The sequence below is a fragment of the Cetorhinus maximus genome, chromosome 1, assembly GCF_964194155.1.
Source record: "Cetorhinus maximus chromosome 1, sCetMax3.hap1.1, whole genome shotgun sequence".
Lineage (NCBI taxonomy): Eukaryota > Metazoa > Chordata > Chondrichthyes > Lamniformes > Cetorhinidae > Cetorhinus > Cetorhinus maximus.
The window spans coordinates 139,059,684-139,087,385 of NC_135879.1; the positions used below are offsets into that span (position 1 = coordinate 139,059,684).

The 27,702-nt window shown below is 43.1% G+C and overlaps 1 protein-coding gene across 1 annotated transcript in view; it reads right to left on the bottom strand.

The window, feature by feature from the left end:
- The window catches only part of gabra4 (gamma-aminobutyric acid type A receptor subunit alpha4), a 109,193-nt gene that overhangs the window by 15,272 nt on the left and 66,219 nt on the right, over positions 1-27,702 (bottom strand). Inside the window, exons 8-9 of the mRNA XM_078564574.1 lie at positions 26,238-26,497; positions 20,444-20,575 (exon numbers count right to left, since the gene is read on the bottom strand). Coding sequence (XP_078420700.1) covers positions 20,444-20,575; positions 26,238-26,497 — 392 coding nt within the window. The remainder of the gene's footprint in view (positions 1-20,443; positions 20,576-26,237; positions 26,498-27,702) is intronic.

The following is a 27,702-nucleotide window of genomic DNA, read 5'->3' on the forward strand; positions in this document are numbered from 1 at the left end:
CTAGTGAACATGCCTGGGAGCAACTGCTTTGTGCAGAAACCTGGAAGTCAGGACCAATCCCTTCAGCATGTGCCACGTCACTCCCTGTAGACTTTGGTGCTCTATAGAGTTGTTTAAAGTTGCTCAAGGCTTGTACAATTGTAACAACATCCAGCTAAAACCAATCAATAACTAACCTGAAAGTAGTTGTTGATCTCTTTAAATAGCCCTGTGGTGGGTTCCTTTCTGCTGCTGAATGCATGTTGAAGCAAGCATGATTAAGAGATGTTAAATGCTGATCGATGTCATGATCTGCTTCTGCATACATCCAAGGGACACTCATTACGTGTACAGTATTGCCCTCAACAATATGGCATCTGGTGCAACTTGCACCAAAAGAGTTCATGCATGCAATGGGATGTCATTCTGGACATGTAAGGGAACTCATAGCGCCTAAAAAAGAGGCGCTATGCATCTAACTTTTCTGCGCAAAGGCTTTTCTGCCAAGTAATATTAGCAATGTTATTAACAGCGGTGACACAGATTCAAATACAAAGTCAGCAACTTTACTCCTAGTCTTATGCAATAGTTTTGTTGTATGATGCCTATTATTTCATCAATAACACAGCGCAAATAAGATAATCGACTGAATTTTCTGTGCCTGTTGGCATTGGGCGTGTTCAGCGCTGTGAGCAGAAAATATGGCAAGAAGGCTAAAAGTCAGTTTCATGACATCGTGAAACCAGTTTGCAATCATCCTCTCTGCCCGTCAATGGCAGGACAGGTCTGTCGCACATCGGGAACTTCACTGTAATACATCTGCATATCGTTATAAGCCCAGCTCGCCGGAATCATTCCCCAGATGCTGGACCATCCGAGCACATCAACGTGCAATCACACTGATGTGTTTCACAATTGTACATAAGCGACAAGCTGCACTTCGCTTAGGACTTCGAGGTTTGTTTGCCAACCTTGCTTCAGGCAACACTCGTGATCATCAGCACCAGGCTTCACAGACAGCACCACATCACTTTTAGAGGGCTCACGGGCAGGTCTCTGTCTACCAGACCAGCCGTAAGGCATGGGTGGCTTTTCAGCGGCTGCAGGGCTAGGTCTTGCTTGGGGAAGGGGGAGAAGTGACCTCAGGCGAAGGAAGAGGCTGCAGGGTGAGGGCTGTACTGGGAAAGGGGGGTATCCCAGGGTGTGTGTGGGGGTACAAGTTGATCTGTGCAAGTGGTCTCAAGATGGTGAGGGCTGAGGAGGCAGTCTTCAGAGGAGTTGAGGCCAGATGGACATGTGAGGGTATGTGTGTGAGAATGGGCGGTGATGTCGCTTGAGCTGGCAGTGAGTGAGATGCCAGTGAATGTGTGATGGGCTTGTGAGTGTGTGAGATTAGAGTGATGAGATAGCTGCCATGCCCTGGCTGCAAAGATGAGATCATTCATCCTCTATCTGCATTGGATGGCCAGCCTTTTCTGTGCAGCATTGGTAGTGGTGATCAGTGCCATTGCCTACCAAGCTAGAGTGGTAATGTTGCTACCTCTCCAGTGGCCAGAGTGGAGGTAGAGGACATCACAGCGGGTCTCCACGGCATCCAAAAGGCACTTGAGGGTGTGTCACTAAACCTGGGGGCTCCAATCTTCTTTCGGGGTCAAGTCTTCTGTGCAGCAGTCCTAGGCTGGAAGCATTGCGAGGTGTGCACACAGCTGCACTTTAAATGTGGCGCCCAGAGTGATGAAGCAGCGAGGTAACGGCATGGTGGGTGAATCACAGCCCGCCTGTCATCGAAACGCCATGTTTCCTGGGAATGCATGATTAATGTGGCGGGATTGAGACAATACAGGGTGAGAAGCCGCCATTGCGGCTGGCGGGTAAAGCATTCTTTTTTTCACCTGCTACCACACTTAGTGCAAATCTGGGACGATTCCGCCCAAAGATTCGAAAAGCTAAGGAAGTAACTGAGATACCATGCAATTATTGAACTATTCACAATCTGAATTGACTTTGCACTGACTAGTATACAACCATTTAAGTAGGTCTAATAATTAAGTTAACATCTGTCCTACACTACACATCATATGAATCCAATCAATTTATTCCAAATATTAGATATTAACATCAGTAATTATCATATATGCAAATATATAATTGGTCGCTGGGAAAAAAACAAGTAACACTACTTGATTTAGACTGCGAAATACCCCTTGCGTTATCAGAACATTATTGAAAATGTCTAATCTTCAAGCAAAACATTCCTGACTGAGGCTGTGTACATCACATGTGATTTTCCAAGTATCATGCAGTTTTGATCAGTGTCAAAGCTGTATTATATTTTTATATATAAAATGTAATTAAAAACATTTCAATGAACTAACATAACTGTTGTTATTTTGGACACCTCTCCAAAAATATAAAATGGTTCTTCACTATATATAAGACTGCCCATCAGCAAGCCAGAAATGCTGAATACAAATTGTACCATTTTGAACTATGTCTATACCTACTGACATTTGGGTGGAATCATCCCAGGGTTGCATTGTGTGGTAGCAGGTGGGAAAAAGAACATTTTTCCCGCCGGCCGCAATGACGACTTTTCACGCCGTTTTGTCTCAATCCCTCCTCATTAATCATGTATTCCCGGGTGATGTCCCATGAACTCTTTCGATGGTGGGTGGGCTCTCACTCGCCCGCCACGCCATCACCTTGCAACTTCCTCACTCCATGCAGCCATACGCGTACACCTCTCAGTGCTTCCAGCCCAGGACTGCTGCACTGAAGATGTTTCCCTGAAAGGCAAGAAGACTGCAACCCCCAAATCAGTGACACACCCCTGGGATGCCTTCTGGACACTGTTGGAGTTCGCTGCGATGTTCTCTATCCCCACGCTGGCCGCAGGAGGCCCATCAGTGTCACCACTCTGGTTTGGGAGGCAGTGGCAGTGGTGGTCAGTGCCAATGCAGAACAGAAGAGGTTCGCCACCCAGTGCAGAAAGAGGATGAATGATTTTATCCATGCCGCCGGGGTAAGGCAACCGTCTCATCACTCTAAACTCACACATTCACAAGCCCATCACACATCCACTGACATCTCACTTACTGCCAGATCATGGGACATCATCACTCACTCACACACACCCTCACATCTCCACCTGGACTCACCTTCTCTGGAGACTGCCTCCTCAGCCTTCATCCTCTTGAGGCCACTTTCACAGATCCACTTGTGTACTCACACACACCCTGGGGTAACACCCTTACCCAGTACAGCCCTTGCCCTGCAGCCTCTCCTCTTGCCTGAGCTCAGTTCTCCCCCTTCCCCAAGCAAGCCATAGCCCTGCAGCCGTTGAAAAGCCACCCTCACATTACCGCTAGTCTCGTAAGTAGAGACTTGCCCATGAGCCCCCCTAAAACTGATTTAATGGTGCCTTAATAAAGCCTGGCACTGATGACCGCGAGTGACGCCCGAAGCAAGGTAGGCAAACAAGTTTCAAAGTCCCGAGCGAAGTGCAGCTTGCCAGGTGCACGTTGCTTATGTGCAGTTGTGAAACACATTGGTATGCAATCATGCCATCGTGCTCGGATGATCCAATGTGGGGGGGATGATTCCGGTGAGCTCGGCTTATAATGATATGCAGATGTATTACAGTGAAGTTCCTGATGTCCGGCAGTGGGAAACATGGCCTGCCATTGACTGGCAGAGTAGACGATTGCAACTGGTTCCATGATGTTGTGAAACCGATTTTTGGCCTTCTCAACATATTGTCTGCTTACGCTGCTAAAAACGCCCGATACCAGTGGGCATGGAAAATTCCACCCTTTGTGTTTTGGAAGAGGAATGCAAGAGGTCTTTTTAAATCAGCTACCAAGTTTGTAAACTTTTCATTCCAGCTCATTTATTACTGGCATATTTTGGAATGCCTATTAAATATAGTTAACATGCTCGTTTATAAACATTTCTTTTTATTCATTCATGGGATGTGGGCATCCCTTGCCAGGCCAGCATTTATTGCCCGTCCTTAATTGCCCTTGTTCAGAGGGCATTTTAAGAGTCAGCCACATTGCTGTGGGTCTGGAGTCACATGTAGGCCAGACCAGGCCTGGACAGCAGATTTCCTTCCCTAAAGGGCATTAGTGAACCAGATGGGTTTTTACAACAATCGACAATGGCTCCTTTTAATTCCAGAATTTTATTGGATTCAAACTCCACCACCTGCCTTGGTGGAATTCAAACCAGGTCCCCAGAGCAATACCCTGGGTCTCTGGGATACTAGGTTCAGTGACAATGCCACTATGCCACCGCCTCCCCATAGGAAGCTAACTGATCTACCAGAATGACTTTTGCAACATAACTAAGAGTAATAATAGAACTTTTATTCAAATGTGACTTATACTTCAGTTTTTGCAGCATTATTAAATGTAATAACTAAACACCATGGTAAAATGATTTTTCTATTTCTACATTGTAACAGCAATTCTTTTTAAGAAAATTTCTACAGATCATTATGGTTCTTCATAGGTAACTATTCTTTTTGTTTGACTTTTTGAAAGTAATACTTTCTTTCTGTTTTTCAATTTCCTGCTGAGGGAATATGTGCTGCCCTTTACTAGTGTTGCTCTTTATTATCTGGCAAGTGTTTGAGAATGATCCAGGGTCAATCAATTTCTAATCTTCCCTCCCCACTGTGAAATTGCTTTCCTCCACTCTACCTCTCTTCATGAGATTGAGACTGAAGTTGGGACTCACACGTGGAGTATTGCATATCCTACTACTACTGCAAGGAACAGCTCTTTCTACTTTAATTCCAGTGTCACCAACCATTCTACGCTTAGTTTGGAGCAATTATAGTACTGCACAGCTTCAGGCCCTGTTCAATGTAAGTATATATCCCTCCTGAGTGAAAAATGCACCCCTGTGAGTGCATATTTGAATGCATCCTATTTTTCATCCATTACCATTCTTGCTATGTCATCATTTCAGTCAGCACAACAGCTTTCATTATGATGTATAATCAGTTTAAGGAATTACTAATCCTAAAGGAAAAGAACATTGGCCAGAGGTTAATTTGAACAACAGTATTTAAATTTATTAAATACACCTACACTATTTATATTTTAGACAAGCAAAAAGTGTTTATTTTTTCACATTCTTTCATCAAGGTGCAAAATTGACCTTTTCAGGTTGCTATAGGTTGTTACTGCCACAGATAAAAGCACACATCATAGCATTGTGATAGGCTATTTGCTTATTAAAGATATTGAAAGATTCTTTACAATAGAAATGAAACATTGTGACGGTAAGAGAACGTTGAAATTAAAGACTGACAGGTACCAACATTCTGGTTGAGCTCTGAAGAAGGGTCATATGGACTCGAAACATTAACCCTGTTTCTCTCTCCACAGATACTGTCAGGCCTGCTGAGTTTTTCCAGCATTTTCTGTCTTTGTTTCAGATTTCCAGCACACGCAGTATTTTGCTTTTAACCAAATTCTGTTGGTTTTACCAATCATACTTTTTTCTAATACAATTGTGGGATGAGAGCATCGCTGGCAAGGCCAATATTTCTTATTCATTCTTAAAGACCCTTGGGAAGATGGTGGTGGTGAACCTCCTTCTTGAACCTTTATTATTTGTGTGTTGTAGGTACACCCACAGTGCTGTTATGTAGGGAGCTCCTTGGTTTTAGCCCAGTGACATTAGAAGGAACAGTGTCATAGCTCCAAGTCAAGAAGGTATGTAACTTTGAGGGGAATTTGCAGGTGGTGGCATTCCCATGCATCTACTGCCCTTGTTCTTCCATTTGGTAAAGGTTGCGGGTTTGGAACGTGCTGGTGAAGGAACCTTGGTGAGTTGTTCCAGTGCATCTTGTCAATGGTATACACTGCTGCCAGTGTGCACTGGTGAGGGAGGGGGTGAGTGTTTAAGGTGGTGAATGGAGTGTCAATCAGGTAGGCTGCTTTGCCCTGGATGGTGATGAGCTTCATGAGTATTTTTGGAGTGCACTCATACAGGCAAGTAGAGTATTGCATCATACGCCTAACATGTGCCTTGTAGATGGTGGACAGGCTTTGGGGAGTCCTGAGATGAGCAACATTCGACAGCACTTTCCAAGCTCACAATCTCTACCACCTAGAATAAGGGCAGCTGTTGTGAGATGAGTTACTCACTACAGAATTCCCTGCCTCTTGCCTGCTCTTATAGCTGGCTCTGTTAAGCTTCTGGCCCGTAGTGATCCCCAGGACATTGATAGTGGGGGCTTAAATGATGGTATGTTAAATATCAAGGGGAAATGGCTAGATTCTCTCTTGTAGGAGATGGTCATTGCCTCGCACTTGCGTACGCCAATGTTATTTGCCACTCATCAGCCCAAGCCTGAATATTGTCCAGGTCTTGTTGCATATGGGCACACATTGCTTCAGTATCTGAGGAGCTGCGAATGATACTGAATATTGTGCAATCATCAGCAAACATTCCCACTTCTGACCTTATTTTGGAGGGAAGATTATTGATGACGCAGATGAAGATGGTTGGCCAAGGACGTTATACTCAGGAACTCCTGTGACGATATCCTGGGTCTGAGATCATTGGCTTCCAATAACTACAGCCACCTTTCTTTGTGCTAAGGAAGGCTTCAATCCATGGAGTTTTTCCCTGATTCCCACTGACTTCAATTTTGCTAAGGCTCATTGACACCACTCCTTGATCAGTCAAATACTCTATTGGTCCCTCCTACATCTTCTTTGGAATTCAGATCTTTTTCCATAATTTTAATCAAGGCTGTAATAAGGTTTGGAGCCAAGTGTCCATGGGAGAACCCAAGCTGAGCATCAGTGAGCAAGTTATTGCTGAATAAGTGCCACTTGATAGCACTGTCAATGACACCTTCCATCACTTTGCTGATGTTTGAGGGTAGACTGATGGGGTGGTTGTAGTAATTACAGTTTTGGGAAATATTGGACTGTAGCTTTAAGAATAATCCTGTGTCGTAAGATCACATAAGCTGTGTAAACCAATGTGTTAACAGCGCGGCCGAGATTTACATGGATCCAGAAGCAACTCCTCGCTTCTTGAAAGCAAGGCCGGTGCCATAAGCCCTGAGAGAAGAGGTTGACGCTGAGCTGAACCACCTAGAGAGGCCGGGTGTCATAAAAGCAGTTCAGCTCTCAGAGTGGGCAGCATCCATAGTCCCTGTCCTTAACCCAGACCAGATCGTCCTGATCTGTGCAGACTATAAACTAACAGTCAACAGAGCAGCCAAACTGGATAGGTATCCTATTCCCAAGATTGAAGGCCTATATGCCAAACTAGCAGGAGAGACAACGTATACAAAGTTTGACATGAGTCACTCATATCAGCAACTGGAGCTGGATGATACCTTCCGAGAATTCATAACCATAAATACCCACAAAGGGTTATACGAATATACACGCCTGCCCTTCGGTGTTTTCTCAGCCTGTGCCATTTTTCAGAGGACAATGGGGAGCTTACTACAGGGACCACCTCAGGTTGTGGTCTACCTGGACGATGTACTGTTAACTGGATTCACAGAAAAGGAACACTTGGCTAACCTAGAGGAAGTCCTGAAATGATTTTTGGAAGCAGGAGTGCACCTGAAGAAGGAAAAATGCACTTTCCAAGCAAATGAAGTCATTTATTTGAGCCAGCGGAGCTCAACAATTACAGTTGGTTGAAGAGAAGATTAAAGCAACAAGTGAGGCTCCTGCACCCAAGAACACCTCTGAACTTAAATCATTTTTAGGGATGATAAATTATTAGTGGCGATTTCTACCAAATTTATCCACAGTTCTAGCCCCTCTAAATTCACTGCTAAGGAAAAAACAGCGTTGCTTTTGGGAGGCCCCCCAAAAAGAAGCCTTCATGAAAGTAAAACAGCTCTTACACTCTTCAAATTTGTTAGCGCATTATGACCAGATGAAGGAATTGGTGCTAACCTGTGATGCGTCCCGCTATGAAGTGGGAGCGGTACTATCTCACACAATGGACGACGACACAGAGAGGCTGATAGGCTATGTATCCAGGACACGTACCACAACTGGGAAAGGATATTCTCAGGTCAAAAAGGAAGGTCTGTTGATTATTTTTGATGTAAAAAATTCTACCAATACGTGCACGGGCGACATTTCACAATAGTATCAGACCACAAACCATTTATGGGTCTGCTTAGCAAGGAAAAGGCTATAACTCCCATAGCCTCTGCAAGAATACAAAGACAGGCCCTAATTTTGGCAGTGTATGAATACACCTTTGTACATAGACCAGGGATTCATACAGCAAATGCCGATGCCCTAAGTTGCTCTCCTTTGCAAGAGAATGATGAACATGCCCCAATCCCACAGGAGCTCATGCTAGTGATAAATTTTCTAGATTCCTCACCAGTCTGTGCCAGGCAGATAAGAAACTGGATGAATCGCGATCCAGTCTTGTCTCGAGTGAGAGACCAAGTGTTACATGGTTGGTCCCAGGAACGAGTCTCTGATGAATTGAAGCCATTTTTCAACCGAAGACATGAGGTGAGCAGACAAGATGGTATTTTATTATGGGGTGCATGGGGAGTAGTTCCTACACATGGAAAGGAGCCACTTTTAGTAAAGCTGCAGAGTGATCCAGGGATCTCCTAAATGAAGACGATAGCACGGAGTTATCTTTGGTGGCCGAGTTGGACAGCAATATTGAAAATGTGGTAAAACACGGTGTACAAAGTCAACAGTTACTAAAGTTTATGGTGGCAGCCCCAATATTCCCATGGGGGTTGGCTGGTAGACCCTGGGTGCAATTGCACATTGACTATGTCGGTCCTTTCCTTGGAACCATGTCTCTACTGATTATAGATGCCCGTTCCAAGTTGTTAGACATTAATGAGGTAAAGTCATCAATGTCCGGCGCTACAACAGAAAGACTACGCCAGAGCTTCGCCATCCACGGATTACCAGAGGTAATCGTCTCAGATGATGGTACTGCATTTACAAGCGCTGAGTTCCAGCAATTTATCAGCCTCAATGGTATCAACCACGTGAAGACTACACTGTACCATCCGTCATCAAACGGACTGGTGGAAAGCGCAGTACAAACTTTTAAGGCGGGAATGAAAAAGTTAACAGGTGTTCCGTTGGAGACCAAACTTGCTTGTTTTTTATTTCACTACAGATCAAACCCACACACTACGACAGGAGCAACACCTGCAGAATTACTGATGAGGTGCTGTCTTCGGACAGGACTAAGCCTAATACTTCCCAATTTGAAGGGGAACGTGGAGAAAAGTCAAGAGAACCAAAAAGCGACTCTTGATTTGCATAGTCATGAGCGACAATTTACTGTGGGAGAAGCAGTATATGTAAAGAATTTCAGTCAAGGATTGAAGTGGTTACCTAGTAAAGTGAGCTCTGTGAGTGGCCCATTGTCGTACCACGTGGGAGTGGAGGGCTGGATCACCCATAAGCATGCGGATCATTTAGGAAGAGAGATGCCCCAAAAAAATGATGTTCTACTTGTAACCATTACTGAACCAGTGGTTTCTGTTGAAGTTGCTCAACGAAGGACAGGCATGCCCGATGTCTCTGTCAGAGTGAAAGACATTGAACTGCCTGTGCTTAATGAGGTACCTGATGTTAATGTGGTTCCAAAGAATGTGTTTCCTACAAAAGTATCTGAAGTCATGGAGCTGCGGCATTCCATTTGGATCAGGAAACCACCTGAAAGACTGAACTTGTAATTTCATGACCTGTGTAAATATTATAATGTCAAGAGATAAATATCCTTGTAAATACAAAATGTACAGAAGAGTTAAAGGGGGAGGAATGTAATAATTATAGTTTTGGGAAATGTAGGACTGTAGCTTTAAGAATAATCCTGTGTTGTAAAATCACATGATCTGTGTAAATCAATGTGTTAACAGTGCGGGGAACCTCTACACTAGAGTTCTTCTTTAGTTATGGAGTTTGATGCACATGTGTAACTGCTGCTGTTGTCTTGTAAATAAAGTTAACTGTTTCCACAAAGAAAAGTTGTCTGTAGATCAACTCTATAACAGTGGTAATTGGCTTAGTTGGGTTTGTCCCACTTTTTATGAACATTTTCCACATTGCCAGGTAGATGACTGTGTGGTTACTGTACAAAGCTAAGCATTTTGTTTGGTCAATTCTACAAGCATATGTATTGTCATTAACAGAAGGAGAAAACAATTAAATGGAATGAGAATGTATGCTTGATAATTATGAGGAGTTCATAGCGGACTTTGTCTAAAACTTTGATTTAATCATAACAAGTAAGTGGAAATAGTTTAGTATCTGTATTCACTATTTATTTTGACTATAGAACATACATATGTAACATACAAGCACTCAGTAAAGACTACTTTGCAGGTAAAATTGTAAAATATTCACATTCCCATGTATGTTTCAATAAAGAATGATTCAATAACATGCAAATAAAAAAGGGGATTATAAGATTTCTCAAAAGAGATATAATGAATAATTTAGTGATTCCATGGGAAAGGTGCTGTCCTTTGTGATATTATACTGAAAACAGTTCATTTCTAATAGTTTTTTCCACTTTTGCACTTGGGTACATCCCATCCTTAAAGGGATGCATCGGTCAAAATCAGTTAAGGAGAATAGAAAACCAGTAACAAAGACCACCTGATTTTCTGTGCATCTAAATTAATATATGCAAAACTGAGTATTCTGCAGTATAAGTGCATGATCATCCCCATCCAATTTTCCTCTATACGCTATTGTTTAATGCTCAAGGACAAAAGAGGGAAATCTGCCCCTTGATTCAATGCTCAGTTCTGAAAAAATTACATATTTTTTTTTTTACCCTTGATTTGAGAAAACAAAGGTTTGCCTGTTTATAGCTCCTCCAGTAAGATATCAATACCTTTATCTTATGATATTCTGATGTACTTTGCACCATTTTAAAAAAAAACAGAAACCATTTACGGATTGTTAAAGTGACTGAAAAGATATGCACCATAAAGACTGTACTATAACCAGAGATTGATTTTGCCAGATGATTGGCTAGCCCTCCAAAATTGTGATACATTTAACAACATTCACACTCACATAGAGAAATTCACTAGATATGAATATTGCTTTAATAATCCATCGACATTTTAAGTCAAACCCCAAAATTGAAATAACATGAATAATGCATGAAGTTTTTTTGCTTGCAAAATAACATTGGTCTAGGGCCTGCACTTTTCAAGTACATGATATGTTAGTTAACCAACACATTTATTCGGCATCGCTTTCAAAAAGTACATTTAAAGTGTGAAAATGTATATGTTCACATTACATTCTCTTCCATTGTGGCTGTTTAAACTGTAATTGATGTAATGCAAAGTCTACAAAGTGTAATTTTACATCTAATCAAATAAAATGAAAGGGCCTGGCATAGTTAAATGCTATAATGACAATCATTTTTTAATACTTTATTCATACAATAATTTTTATTTTTTGCAGGGGCTTCATTAGAAGGTAGATAACAGTGAGGCACACATTTATTTAACAAATATGAAAACTTTGGATTATCAATAGAAGAAATGCAAAAAGGATTACAGAAAATAGTTCTTTAATGACTGAAATCAAGTGAATTAACTTGCAGAGATTCACTATGAAAATCATCTATAAAGTGATCAGTAATGATAGATATATTTTCATTTAATAACATATTTATTTAAAATATTTATACATTGTATGTACAATCAAATGCCACAGTTACACAAGACATCAATCAGGAGCACAACCTAACCTAGCACAGAACTTTGCAACAGAGCTACGCATTCATCAGGGGACATACGACACACAGGCAAGAGTAAAATGTTACATGTGATTCCAAACATGGTTTTAGGCTTCTTTATTACCTCAAAAGTCTATTTGCAGCTTCTGGTATTAATGTCAAATATTTGCAATCTTAAACTTTGACAGAATTCTTCCAACATCTTTCAAAGATCATTTCCTACTGTTCCTCCAGTTACTTTCTTTAGTTTTGCAAAGCCTAGTAATTCCAACAGAAAACAAATATGGACCAGTATTTAGGCCATAAACTGGTAATAGAGCACCAATATGTGCTCATTGTAAGAGGTGATTCTGTGAACTGAAAATGCCATTCCTTTTTTCCTATGGAATGTAAACTCTTGGGGGAGGATTTTCCCCTCGTCAGGCGAGCACGGCAGACGGGCCTGGGAGTGGCTGCCAAACGGTCCGCTGCCTGCGATCGGACCCCGACCACAATTTCACGCTGACTGGCCAATTAACAGCCAGCCAGCATAAAACGCATGCTGAGAGCCTCAGTGCTGCCAGGGTGGGAGCAGGAGGTGCGCAAGTGCTTAAGTCTGCGCATGCACAGGTGTGTGCTCACTGAAAGCTCCCTGAAGGCACAGAGCAGCCTCAGGGAGCTGACGGATTTAAAAATGAAATATGAAGATTTGAAAAATAAGGGAAACATGTCCCCACATGTGACTATCACATGATCAAGGACATGTTGAAAATGGGTTTAAAAATTTTTTATTTTCTTTTTATTCACTGTTGGAAACCTCATCCCACCTGTGGATAAGGCTTCGCAAAAAACGCAAAGGCCATCTGGCATATTCGCCCGCCTGCCAACCATAAGGCTAGACGGGCAATGAAAAATTCAACATAATTACCAGCTTAAGGGCCTTAGTAGGCCTCTTAATTGTCGGCGGGCGTGCTGCTGACTTTTGCGCACGCCTGCCGACCGAAATACCGTGTGAGTGCGTGATGAATTGGGGATGCCTGTCTGACATCATCATGCGCTATTTCACGCTTGGGCATGTTGGGCATGCGCCATCATGCCGAGCTGAAAATCTTGCCCTTAGTGTTTGTTAACTATTGAAAAAAATCAGTGGTTTAATATATTTAGTTAACTCTATACCTATCACAAATATATTGTACTCTTTAATCCTAAAGTGCCAGTGTTATTATCGTATTTACCCATTTACATATAGACTGGCCATGATGAATAAATATATTGGTATCCTTGAGTTTAGAACATATTGCTATCCTTCATCTTCAAGTTTAGCAATTATCTCAGCAGATGTTCTTTTTCATTGGGGTGGTGACTTTGCCACATAATTGTATTTATTGAAAACATACTCAAGCATAATGGTTGCATGAGACAATCAAATATTTTAAAATGGCTGATGGAACCTTACGTATTCAAATTTGAATTGTTGTGGAGAGACTAAGACCTTGATGAACAAATTATTGTTTTGACTAAGAAGTAGAAGTAAATCATAAAACAAGAAAAAGAAATACAAACATAATAAAGCAGCAATAAAGAAAAGAATAAGCTGAAATGCATTAAAGTAGTTCAAGGACCATTGAAATGAGCTGACAAAAAGACTGATATTCACCAGCAGGATTCAAAGAGACAATTGTCGAGATGGTATGAAATGTTTTGAAAAGATAGATATCAGATGGAGAAGTGACATTACTGGCAAAACATAATGTTATGGGTATCAAAAGGATAGATGATATAGCGGAAGAGAAGATGGTGGGAACAACAGACAGGTAAATGTCTAGGCACAGTAGAAAAGCCGAAGTAATCACATCAAAGACAACCGAGATGGGGACAAAATACTGACAATTCCTTAAAGACAGTAAGACATATATCCTACACTTTTGCAGTTTGGTGGCATATCTTTCATGCAGCAGATCATAAGCACACCACAAACATATATCCCTGTGTCTGGTCAATCTTCCGGTCTCATGTTACTGAACATATTATAGGCAGAATTCACATTGCAAAGCATAAATTGATGTAAACTGTTTATAAAGAAGGATTATGAAGGAAATCAAACATGCTGCTAATGTAAAAGCAAAATACTGCGGATGCTGGAAATCTGAAATAGAAACAAAAAATACTGAAAATACTCAGCAGATCAGGCAGCATTTCAGGTATGAAACATTGGCCAGGATTTTCCAGTCCCCCACGCAGCAGGAATTATCACGGATGCGATGGAACATTTGACAGACAAGCCAAAGGTCCATTGACTGAGGGTGGGAATTTCCGCTCCTGTGGTGGGCAGGACTGGAAAATCCTGCTCATTAACTCTTGCTGGGATTTTCCATGCCCATTGACATCAGGCGTGCTCAGTGGTGTAAGTGGACAATATGGCACGATCGGTTTCACGAAGGGGTGAAACCAGTTTGCGATCATCCACACAGCCTGCCGATAACAGGCCATGTTTCCCGCCATTGGACGTCAGGAACCTCATTGTAATATATCAGCATATCATTATTAGCCCACCGGAATTGTCACCCACACCCCCACCCTGCTGGATCGTCCACCCATGCCGGCGGGAAAATACGCCAACGTGTTTCACAACAGCATATATAAGGCCTGTACTTAGCAGGCTGTACATTTGCTCTGGACTTCAAGGTTTGTTGCCTAACTTGCTACAGGCAGCACTCACAGTCATCACAGACTTCACAGGCTTCACAGACAGCACCACATAACTTTTAGGGGGCTCACGGGCAGGTCTCTAACTTCCAGATCAGCCATATGTGGGTGGCTCTTCAATGGCTGTAGGGCTAGGGTTTGCTTGGGGAAGGGGGAGAAGTGGCCCCAGGCAAGGGAAGAGGCTGCAGGATGAGAGCTGTACTGGGGAAGGGGGGTATCCCATGGTGTGTGTAGGGGCACATGTTGCAAGGTGGGGAGGGCTGAGGATGCAGTCTCCAGAGGAGGTGAGGCCAGATGGACATGTGAGGGAGTGTGTGAGACAGTGAGTAGTGGTGTCCTTTGAGCTGGCAGTGAGTGAGATGCCAGTGAATGTGTGATGGGCTTAAGTGTGCGAGTTTAGAGTGATGAGATGGTTGCCATTCCCTGGCAGCACGGGTGAGATCATTCATCGTCTATCTGCATTGGATGGCCAACCTCTTCTGTGCAGCATTGGCACTGATCACGACTGTCATCGCCTACCAAGCCAGAATGGTAATGTAGTTGCCCTTCCTGCGGCCAGAGCTGGGGTGGTTAACATCACAGCAGGTCTCCACAGTGTCCAGTAGGCTCTCAAGGGCTGCAGCCTTCTTACCTTTCGGGGCCATGTCTTCTTTGCTGCAGTCCTGGGCTGGCAGCACTGAGCGTGACTGTACTTTAAATGTGGTGCCTGGCATGTGATTGCACTGGAGGGGGTGCAGAGGAGATTCACCAGGATGTTGCCTGGGATGAAACATTTAAGTTATGAAGAGAGGTTGGATAGACTTGGGTTGTTTTCATTGGAGCAGAGAAGACTGAGGGGCAACCTGATCGAGGTATACAAGATTATGAGGGGCATGGACAGGGTGGATAGGGAACAGCTGTTCCCCTTAGTTGAAGGGTCAGTCACAAGGGGGCATAAGTTCAAGGTGAGGGGCAGGAGGTTTAGGGGTGGTGTAAGGAAAAACATTTTTTACCCAGAGGGTGGTGACGGTCTGGAATGCGCTGCCTGGGAGGGTGGTGGAGGTGGGTCGCCTCACATCCTTTAAAAAGTACCAGGATGAGCACTTGGCACGTCAGAACATTCAAGGCTATGGGTCAAGTGCTGGTAAATGGGATTAAGTAGGTAGGTCAGGTGTTTCTCACGTGTCAGGTCAGACTCGACGGGCCGAAGGGCCTCTTCTGCACCGTGTGATCCTTTGTGTGCGTGTGTGTGTGTGATGAATGGCAAGGTGGTGGCGTGGCAGGCGAATCGGAGCCCACCCGCCATTGAAATGGCGTGTACCCCAGGAATGCATAATTAATGCGGCAGGTTTAGGATGATACGGTGTGAAAAGCTGTGGCTGACAGGTAGAGCGTTGGTTTTTCCACCTGCTACCACACTTGATGCAAATCTGGGACAAATCCACCCTCTGTTGCTCTCTACAGATGCTGCCTGACCTGCTGAGTATTTCCAGCATTTTTTGTTTTTATTCAAACATCCTGCTGATCAGCAGAGAGATCTAGACATATATCTAGACATTATAGTAGTTCAACCTATGAAACCATCAATTCTGTGCTTAGCTGCAATAAAAATGGCAAATAAGTTCCTGTTGCATTAACAGAAGAATAAAGTATCAAGTTAAAGACATTTATCTTAAATGTAAAATGTAAAAAGCACTAGTCAGACTCCATTTTTAGTTTTATAATGAGTTCTGAAACCCAGTTATAGGAAGGACATCACTGTCATTTATATGGGCACAAAGGCAAGTCAAAGGATAAATCTGGGCATCAAGAATTTAAATTTGATGGATTAGTATTCAGTGACCCTTGCAGGAAGTGAAACTATAAGAACATTGGATTAGGGCAGAAATGGTTTCGGCTGTGATATTCTCCTCTCTCCTGCTTTCTCCAAACTCAAATAGATCACTGACATTAAGAGGGTGAATTTCTGTGAGATTTTCCACCCCAGGCATCTGCCATAACTTGAGCCAAAAAGCTACAGAAACCATGGGACAATAACGTAAAATGTATACGCACCATTTCTCTAGGGTCTCTTCCGACAGGGTTATAACAGAAGTAAAGGAAAACCCAACACAGAAATTCACGCCCTCACTGCTTTGGCTTTCACTTAGCTAACTTATCAGATGATACCAATTAAAACCCAGCTGAGAGTCAACACTTCACAAAGAGAGGAAACAGAGAGTGGAAATTAATGGATGAAAATGGGAAGGAAAAGGAATTAGGAAGTTAATAAGAAGGGAGGTCAAGTGAACTTTTTTTCCACACAAAGGATAACAGTGTTGTGAAAGAAGTAACTAGGAAAGGTCATCAAAGCAAACATTCTCAATGGGGATTAGACTGGATACAGTGCTGGAGAGTAGAGAAATTGATGAATATGGTGAGAAAGCTGGTAAGTATGATTGATTTAGAAAAACAAAATCAATAGGATAGAAATACATCAGCACCCAGTTTCAGAAATGAACTGGCAATCTGGCCACATTGGGCCAGATTGGTAGACACTGTTTAGGCCATGGAAGTCACTGAAGAATCCTGAGTGGAACAGGCCTAGCTACTCAACACAGGCCTACTTCATCAAGGGGCCTAAAGCGGGTATGGCGTCCTTTATTTACAGATGTAAAGTGCCTAGCACTTGTTTTAAGTAACTGCCAGGGTCACCTTAATTTTGCGTGCAACATTTTTCAGATGTCCATGTGGTGCAGGACTCTGGCCCCCAAATTTGAGCATCTTACAGATCTTTATGCCCAAATAAAGAGTGCAATGAGATCCAATGTCTACAAGAATTTTTTCAATGGGTTCTACTTATTCCCAAAAATCTTAAGTGCTTTCAGGGACATGAAATAAAAGTAAAAATGACTGTGTGTGTGGACAATCTGTTTTTTGTGTGACTAACCCATTCAAATTGGGGAGGTGGATTTCTTATTAGAAAATTGAGCACAGCCTGCCTTCCAAGTGATTGTGCAATGGGCTATCTCAAGAACGTCTTTGTAAAAGGTGGGCCTAATGCACATTTCTCATAGAAATGCAATGATTGGTTGTGATTATCAGTCATCAACATCTAGTCAGCAGGAAAGTGTTATTGGCAGGTTAACTGGGATACATGTCATCATATTATACGTGAAAACAGGTTACTTAACCTCGCAATTCTTTGGTAACACCATGGTTGGAATTGGATGCAGTTTTGGCATCTTATATTCAAAAAGGCAATCATGATTTGGATAGAAGGGAAACAATTATGATTCCTAAAATTAAGATTATTTTCATTGGAGAGTGCCATCTTGAGAGACAACATAGCCTAGTTCCCTAAAATACCAAAAGGCATCATTAACATGACCAAGGGGGGGAAATTTCTTCCTGATTTTACTAACTTTTATGAAAATGCTGGCATGAAGATAAAGCACAAACATTATTTTATACTCATGACTACTTTATACTAAATTTAATGATACATGAATATGTACCCTCAGGTTACTTACCTGAATCACAAAACCAGAGGACACAAACTAAAGCAGCAAAACTAGAAATCCTGGTTGCTCCTCCCAACCCCACAAAAGTAGTTTTAGATTTACTCTTGAGACCTCATCTCATTCACAACTAACCTTTAGGGAGTGGAACATCCTTGTAGCATAGTCCACCCAGTGAACCCACAAAACTTCTTCACTCAGGTGGAGCTCAAGCTGTCTAGTGGAAAGCCCGAGTTAAAATGGCGGCAGAGCTAGAAGGGGATAGTAAGTCAACCACCTTGATTTCTGCTCAGTAAATGGGGGCAAAACTTTCTTTTCTTGGGCAGAATCTTGTTCAGGCATCGCAGGTCTCAGCTGCCAGCTGGAGAGCCAGTGAGGGACCCGGCCCACCGAACCATGCACAAATCAGGCAGTGGCGAGGCCAGCGGCGGGCCTTCCCCTGGAATCAAGACCCCTGGGGCAGAAATCCCACCTACTGTGAGCTGCTGGCCAATCAGAGTCCGGCAGTTCTTGTGCACAGCAATGCCACTGTGGCTGCTGCCAGAAGGACAGGCACTGGAGTCCCAGGATCGCAGAGCAACCCAGGCCACAGGTAAGTCATGTGGGGGGTGCGTGAGGGGTTTTGCAGTGTGAGAGGGGTGCAGAAACATCAGCAGCAAGGGCAGGGAGTTGGCTCTCAGTGCCCCGCTCCCCTTCCTAATGTCCAGTCTCTCGGGCAGACACTTGGTCAAGGAAAGCCTACCAAAGGTGACAAGCTGGCCACACGGTTTCAGCTGTCGTGCATGATGCATGGCAACAGGCCTGCCTGCAGCTGGGTTAATACCAGCGGCAGTGAAATGAGGCCCATAGGTGGTCATTAATTGGCCACTCAAGGCCTCAATTGGTGGTGGGGCAGGAAAGTCGACCAAGGGCCTTCCCATCCAGAACTTAATTCTAGCGGAGGTAGGAAGACGGCGGGGTTCCAGTATGCCATCATCCCACCTAAGTAAACGCCCTTCCTGCCTCCAAGCTTGCCACCAGCGAGGGCGGATGATTCCTTCCCTTGTTTCTTCCTGTCCCAGGCTGTAGGATCTCCCTATACTGTCATCTTGCAATCCATTTCTCAGGCCATTAACATTCTCATTCCAACAAGAGATGCGGATTCAGCTGTGCAGAAATATATAATCAACAAAATAAGCCACTGAGCACATGGGAGTCACATGATCATGTTCTAGTGCAGCCTGACATCACGGTGTGGAAGCACCTTGGGTTGAAGTTGAATGTGAATACAATAAAAATGTTATCTTGCCCTTGTTCTGCTCTTGTCAGTTTTTATTTACTTGAAGGCTGTGTCTCCACCTGTCACTAGAAGTGAACATAGGGTTCATTATCAATATTTTGGCCTCACCTTATTTTAGTCATATTCTATTTCTATTGAAACTTCATAGGCACTTTTCCAGCTATTAGAAACACACGCACTTTTTAAAATGTTTTCGGTGTCTATTGTGTAATTTGAAAATAATAGTTACTATAAAAATACCAAAAGGTAAATTATTTTTCTTCTTTATAGTGTGGATAGCCTGAAAAAGAGGATATCGCACCTTAAACTATGTTGAAGAGCCACAGAAAATGTAATCTTTTGTTAAGTGGATCTTCAAGATGCAGAATTGAAAATTACTTTAACTGATCACTTGAGTCCAGGCGTAAAAACAGAAATGAAAAACTCAGTTCTGAAGAAGAGGCCCAGTTGTTATTGGGAACTTGAATTTTTCTTTTCTCCTTCAGATGCTGATGAACCTGCAGTGTATTTCCAGTATTTCTGTTTTGTTTCCTTAAATACAGATGTTTATCTGTGTTTGTTCTTTACTCTACATTACTCTCTACATTACTTCCACTTCATATATTCCACTTTCTAATTCTTTATTCGAACCTTAGGCAAATCATTATGCCATGTAGGAGGATAACAACAGCAATACAAACTTGTCCTCAGCAATAAGCTATGGTAGTTCTGTGTGTGAGTACTGTTCAGTTGAAATCAGCCATTACTGAGAACCCTGTTGTCTGTACACAATAGATTAATAAACCTCAAATGAAACCCCTGCATTATTTCATGGATTATGAATTGTTCTAAAAGATAATACAATTTTTCTGTAGCAGCAAAATTACAAATCACCTTCTGTTTTTTCCATGGTGTCTTTTGAGAGGTAGACTACCCAGTAGACCATGTTAAATGCACCAAATGTTACTGGAAAAATTATGCGAGCATATTTGTCAATTTTGCTGGTCCCACTATTTGCAGGTGAAGCTGCAGGAAGGGCTGGGGCAGCCACAACAGTGGTGGGTGAAGAATGTTTTGAGGTTTGTCCATATAGTCTAGATGGTAGTAGGTTCTGTTCAAGTGTTGCTCCACATTGGTGATGAACCGGTGTGGGTCTCAGTGAAGTTATTGTGGGAGTACAAGGAGGGGGCGGTGGTGTGCTTCTCATCAATGGTATTGTAGGGGATGAATGGGTGTGCCCAAATTTACCAGGACTTGGCACAGAAGGAGGCGCAATAGTTGAGGGAGGTACCTGGCCAATTATAGATGGTCTTGGTGTCACGCTCTTGCTATCATTCCCCAAGTGATCTTTTTGACTGCCAAGGACATCTGATTGCACCAAGAAGTTCATTCTCTTCCTTAAATTGCCATTGGAATCGGGGTGCTTTAGGAGAAGGGAGAAAGAACATTGCTTCAATATAGAAATTAAGAATTCACATTGCATTTAATAGATAAAAAGAATTATTTGCAATTGATTTTGTGAATGAAACAGCAATAGTGCCTATAAGCTTAATTTTCTTCAGTTGTTCATCAGGTAGAATCTGGATTCCTAGCTACAACTTCAAGAGAACCAACTGCTCTAATATCTGTTCAGTCCATTTTCAAAACTTTGGAAAAAGTAGTGAGACCCAGTAAATGTGAGAATACCGATTTTGGTGCTATTGTACGTTGAAGCAAAGTTCATTGTCCAGACAAATGTATTTTACCCAGAAATTATCGGTTTGTATCAGTACTTCACGAAGTAGAACTCCAACCCACAGGTGGCTCTAATCACAAGGGACTAAGCAGAACAGAGTTGTTTATCCACAGGAAAGGAAAATTTGAGTGTAATTTACTCAAAATGCTTTTGCATACCTATCATCCCGATCCAAATGAACCAAGTTGAATGCCTGCAAGCAGACTAGTTGCATAATAGGGTTGATCGTACTAAGAATAGAAATGTCTATAAATGGTAAATATAAATGCAAACAAGTGTAAATTTGTTCAGTAGATGTCTGAAGGTTACAGACCAGGACTTTCCAAGTTCAATCTTCAGTCTGCACTGTGTTAACTAATCTCAGCCAGTTGGAGGTGTGCAAAATAGCCTCAGTTTCCACTCCTGATTACCAGCATAAAATTATAGAAAAGTTCAAGGCTTGTAAAGAACATGGGATTATCTAGTCCATCTTCTAACTATCACAATTGTTTCCCACACCGTGATTCTCTTTAAGGTAACACTAAGGAGATATCAATGTGCTGCTCTAACGGGGGCCCAGAAAAGAATGAGTTTTTTTTTAAAATATGCCCTCAAGGAGCAGAGTTCCATCTTAGTAAAGTCAACTAATCCCTGTGAGGTTAGTAATCATAGTTATCATCAATCTTTCCCAGGATGCACAAGTACTGATCAGCCAGCTACATAATTGGGTTTTTTCTCTTTAGCTTCTAGGAATTTCTGATCCATTTTTTAAAAATTATTTGAAGAAAGATTAGAGGGCTAATTTCAAAAGCTTTGTTCAAGTAAGGGTTATATTGATTTTTTTCTGAACCACATAAGCTATGTCAGTGTTAGTCGTGACCTGGAGGAGCAGGTCAGTCACCTATTGTAGAACCCACTGAAGTTTTATTGCATTGAAATCAATGGTACAACAATTGGGTGGATTCTACCATAGGCAGATGGATAACCTCTTCCATACTACCATCCAGGTAGAAAGATAAATATCACTCTACGTGTGTGTGATTGATTGTAAGACTTAAATTGGTGTTACTGGAATGGTAATGGACTCAAAATAGACTTACTGCCCTATAAATGCCAATAAACTATCCACTGCCAGTTTCATCACCACTGGGCAACTGAAGTGCCTGCCTGTTTCAGGCCTCTCAACATGAAAATCAGGGACCTATGACTAACATTGGACTCCCATCACCATTGCAGGATAGAACTGGTTGGAGTGTACTCTGTTGGGCCCCAAAAATCTAATTTGGTCTCTGCAGCCTCAGGCTCTCCCTCTCAGTGATCAAGACCCTCTGTTGAATTTACCTTGCTACCTGCAACTAGGTAGCATCTGGGTTGATTGTATTTTCCTGAGTTTGGCAAAATACATTGGTATGCCCTGGGGGGGTTGATTTAAATGAAGCCTGCATTTTGATCTCATCATTGTTGAAATGATAGGCTATTAGCATGCTCCCTCAATCAGTCAAAAGTTAAAATCAACACCTGTCTGTCTGTTCATGTGTTTGTGTTGTGCCTGCTCGTGTGTGTGTGTGTGTGTGTGTGTATGTGTGTTTGCTCATGGGCAGAATTTTGCCTTTGGCGTGCGGGATCGGCAAGGGTGGTCGGGAAGTCAGCCACCGCCCACAATCAGGCCCAGAAAGCAATTTCACGCTGGCGGGCCAATTAAGGCCAGCCCAGCGTGAAACACGAGCAGCAGCGCTCAGCGCCGTCTGTGCGGGTGGGGAGAGGAGGGTGAACAGGCCAAGCAAGACCTTTGCGCATGCGTGCGAGTGCACACTAGATAATCTCCCTGAGGCAGCTCTCTGCCTCAGGGAGATGAAGATATTTGAAAAAAATATAATTTAAAAAATGAAAATGTAATGAAACATGTCCTGTCATATTACTCTGCCACATGAACAGGGACATGTTATTAATGAAAAAATAAAGTTTTTATTTGGTTTTTATTTGCTTTTGGAAACCTCATCCCGCCTGTGAATGAGGTTTCCAAAAAAGTGCAAAGGCCGCTTGGCCTTTTCGCCTGCCCATCAACCGTAAGGTTGGACGGGCAGCAAAAAATGTATTTTAATTAACTTTTTAATGGCCTTAATAGGCCTTTTAATTGTTGGCTGATGCACTGCCGACTCTGGCACATGCCCGCTGACCAAAATATTGCATGAGAATGACATCGGGATGCATGCCGAGCTAAAAATGTTACTGTGTGCAGTGTGTGTGTCTGTTCATGTGTGTGTGTCTGTTCATGTGTGTGTGTCTGTTCAAGTGTGTGTGTCTGTTCATGTGTGTGTCAATTTGCGTGTGCTCATATGTGCGTGTGTATGTGTGTGTGAATATGTGTGTGTGTGCATGTGTGTGCAGTGCACACAAAAATGATTACATGCCTGTTGTAGCCTTTTTTGAGTTTAATTAAGCTTCAAAGAAATGTACTAAGCTCAGAAAGTCTCTTCCCTCACTAAATTAAATCAAATAAAGTCCAGGCCCTATCCAGACTTTAGAGCCCAGACTTTCACTTGGAGGCAAGAATGGGGAGTTGGGAGATTTTCCAACACCACAATCCCACCTACTGACCGGCACTACCTGCCACACTATTTTCATGGCAGGATATCAGGGACAGGCTGAGTTCAGGCCTGCCGTTTTGTGTGTCAGCTCTGCCCTGTAGTATTAAGGGTTATCAGATGGGACATACTAATATATGACTTAGATGATGATGTACTACTGACACCAGTCAGTCGTGTAGACTCTGAAGAGAGAGCTTGGGATCAGTCCTAAGAGCTACGTACCTACCCTGTAACCTATTTATAAGTATTACTAATAAACAAGTGATAAGCAGATACCAGAGTATGTCTATGGTCTGTCTAAGAACCAAGTCTCATGCTTACTCTCCAAGACAGAAGGACCCAATCTCAAAACATGCCCCAGCAACAAACTCCTTCAAAACAGCAGGAAAGCCTAGCAAAGGCCGAGGATGTTCCAGAGGAAGATGGGGCTTTCATACAGTTTGAGGGAGCCTCACCATCTTTGGCTTGCCTGGCCCCTATGACAGAGGGAGTGCTTGTGAGGTCCCAATCAACAATAACTGCCCCTAAGAGAGATGCAGGAGGTGTAGTCACAGCAAGAGCCCCAATGGGTCCTTGCGCAATGAGGTTGTCCACAATGGTCCTCATAGCTGTAGAGCCAAAGACATGCGCAGGGTGGCTCCACTTCCTCTGTGACAACAAGGGGAGAACTGTATAGGAGTGTATGCATTTGCTGTGTTCACCTTGAACACTGAATGGGTCAATGTGGTGTGTTTTTTATACGTAGATAAGAAATTTGTCTCACTTAAAGCTATATTAAAGTTATTGGTTTATGCAATGATTTGCATGCTATTTACATATCTATGCCAAAGAGCATTTACAACATAGACAGGAGTCATCAGTTTCTCACCAGTGCCAGTGAAGACTGCAGCCAGTAGACCATCTATATGTGATGGGTGTAATGGGAGGGCTGTTGACTTGGTTTTTGTCCATCTGGAGGCTTCGTCCAGTGCCAGATATGTGTTCTGTCATCTGTTACACAAGGCACCCTCAACTGTACTGCTGCTGGATACAGTATGACCCTTGCAACAATTGCACCCTGCATGGATTCCTCTCCATGTCTCTGGGCCTGTCCTGTGTCACAACTCTTCCTCCTCCTGCAATGATATGAGGCCTCCCTTGTACTTTGCCTCCTCAAGTGTCACATCCATCTGATACGCCATGCTGTGCACACGATGACCATTCAAAAGACCTTGGCAGGCGTATATTGCATTACACCCCCAGGGTGGTTAAGGCATCAAAATCTCATTTTTAGCAGGCCTTCTGCCTGCTTAACCAGTGCCCTGGTGTGCGGGCGCTCTCATTGTACCAGTGCTGGGGCTCTGTTTGAGAGCCCCTCAGTGGGGTCAGAAGCCACCTTCTCAGAGGGTAACCCTTGTCTCCCAGAATCCATCCACATACCTGGGAATTGGGGGAGAAAAGTTGAGGCCTTGACTCACAGATCATAAATGAGTCATGGCAGCTTCCTGGAAAGCATGCACAGATGTGTAAGTTCTTCCTATGGTCACAGACCACCTGGGCATTGATGAAATGGTATCCCTTCCTGTTAATGAACATGTCTGGTCTTTCCATGGGTGACTTCATGGCCATACAGGTGCAGCCTATGATGCCCTGGACCTGGGGAAAGCTGGCTATTTTTGCCCATTGCCCTCTGTGTTTGCAAGGCCTTTTCCATCAGGGAATTGATGAAATCAGCGGCCCCTGTGAAGATGGCATCTAGAACAGCATGGATGCAGCAGTGAGCAACCAACTGAGATATTCCACAGGGGTCAGCAACAGAGCTCTGAAATGAACTCGAGGTAAAGTTGAGGGTCACAGTCACCTTCAGTGCTACCTACAGGACCTGTCAGTAGGTGGTTATAGGGGCCAGTGGTCAGTCATTATCTTCCTGGACATCTGTCTCCTCTGCACTGATATTCAGACACCACCAGGTAGATGAGCCTGTTGTGCTACACATGGAGCTCAGGGTATTCTCAGCTCCTTCTCCTCTTCAGTGCTGGCTGCTGAGGTTGGGCCTCTTGCTGCCCAACAATCTTTCCTCATGGCATGCGAGGCTGCTGCTGCAAATGCTCTGCCTGAATGGCATGCAGGTGTGAGGGAGCTACATCCACATCCAACAGCAGACTTCTTCCCTTGGGGTCAAGATTTAGCCTGGCTGAATGGACTGATACCTCATTGGTGGCAGAATTTTGCCCAGGCTCTGTTTATTCAGGGTCCACAACCCTGTCTCCATCCTCCTTCAATGTTTCAGATCCAAGGCCTTACTGAGGCTTTTCTAGTCAAAGCACAGCAGGAGTTTCCTTACCTGCACAGTTTTCAGGACTTTCCTGCACTGCTGAGGGGCTGCTCGCTGCGTTGCTGAGTGCATGGCGGTGGCATGGTTTACATTGCCTACTGAACTTACATGACTCCCTCTAAACAGCAAAAATACAGCTTCTACTGCAGAAGTGCACATTGGTTCCTGACACTTTGACATGTCAGTGAAGATGGCTAGTACCAAAAATGGGGTGAGGATTCCAGATCCAGGTCCCACCAACCCTTTCGTTTGCCCGCCAAAGCAATTCAATGCTGCATCAGGATGGGAAAACCTGGCCCTAGGTTTCAGTTGCTCACTGGGTAAACTCAGTGGTGGGAGGATATCTGATAAGATTTAACAGCAACAATATTAAAAGAGATGCATTGCTTTGGAAATTAAACACATTTTTTCAATTAAAACTGGCTACACCATTCTACATCTTTATAATAACTATTGATAAAGCTATTACCTGAAGTATAACCTCTGAGGCAGACACTGTCTTTATTGGAGTTAGTGGCGACCTTGCAGGATGCTTGGCTGCCCTTTTTTTGGCTTTTTCAGCTTGTACATTTGTGAAGTAGTTAACAGCAGCAAATTCGATCAGAGCAGAGAACACAAATGCAAAGCAGACTGCAATGAACCAGTCCATGGCTGTGGCATAGGAGACCTTTGGCAGAGAGTGTCGAGCACTGATGCTTAGTGTTGTCATTGTTAGAACTGTTGTGATACCTTAAATTGAGAAAATGCATTGTTTTATTGGTAGAGGAATATAAGCAGGCACTACAAGCACAAGAACAGCAATATCATACAAGTATATTTTTTTCAATATGCATATATAAACTATTCTTTTGTATCAAGTGTATATCTTATTTGCAAATTAACCTCCAGTTTGTGAATAGGACAGGTCTTGGTGAATAATATTCCATCCATGAATTCAAAATGTTTGTCAGGGCATTCAAGCCAAACTATGGCCTAAGAAAATAACCTGGACCTCAAATAAGGTTATGTGAAAATTTACATTCTGTATAATCACTTCATTTAAAATGAAATAGGCCATGGGATCTATCCCCATTTCACAAGTGTAAATTAGATGCCTAAGCATTGACTATAGCAGGTGGAGTGTGTGTACATTTGGCACCAGGAGTGCATTTCCTGCCCTACTGGTAATGTTTCTTGTATAGGCATTCAGGACCCATGACTGAAACAGGTGTTAAAATTTCTGAGACTTTTATTGTTAACTTTATCGTGGAACTGGGAAGAACAGGAGTGCCATTCCCAGATCCACATGAAATTCATGGGAAGTTGCCAGTCACCACTTGCCCCCTCCTGATTGCTTCACCACATTGCCGCCCCAACCCCTACACAGCACGACCCCGGTTTTTATTCTATTAGTGTAAGTGCAGCAGAGTGACGCCCCTGTCTACCCTCACTCTATCCTAAATTCTGGGGTCATTTTCAAAGCTACGAATAGCCAAAAGTGTCTGCAAAGGCACAAAAACAGCAGCCACCCCAGCTCAAGCCAATCTCCTTCCCAAGGTAGTGCAGAGACCCTTAGAGGCTAAAATGGATAGCTAGCATGCCAGTCACACTGTGGCTCAGTTAATAGCACTCCTGCCTCTGAATCAGAGGGTTGTGGTTTCAAGTCCCAGTTTGAGACTTAACCATAAAAATCAAGGCTAAAGTTCCAGTTCAGCACTGAGAGGGTGCTGCACTCCATTGGTGCCATCTTTCAAATGGGATGTTAAACTGACCCCTTTCTTAACTGGATGGAAAAGATCCCACAGCACTATTTTGAAGAAGAGCAGAAAATTATCCTGATGTCCTGGTCAATATTTAACCCTTAGCCGACATGAAAAAAACAGACTTACAACCCCATTACTGCTCAGACAACACCTGCCGCCACATTTTCTGGATCTTCTACTGGGTGGCCCAAG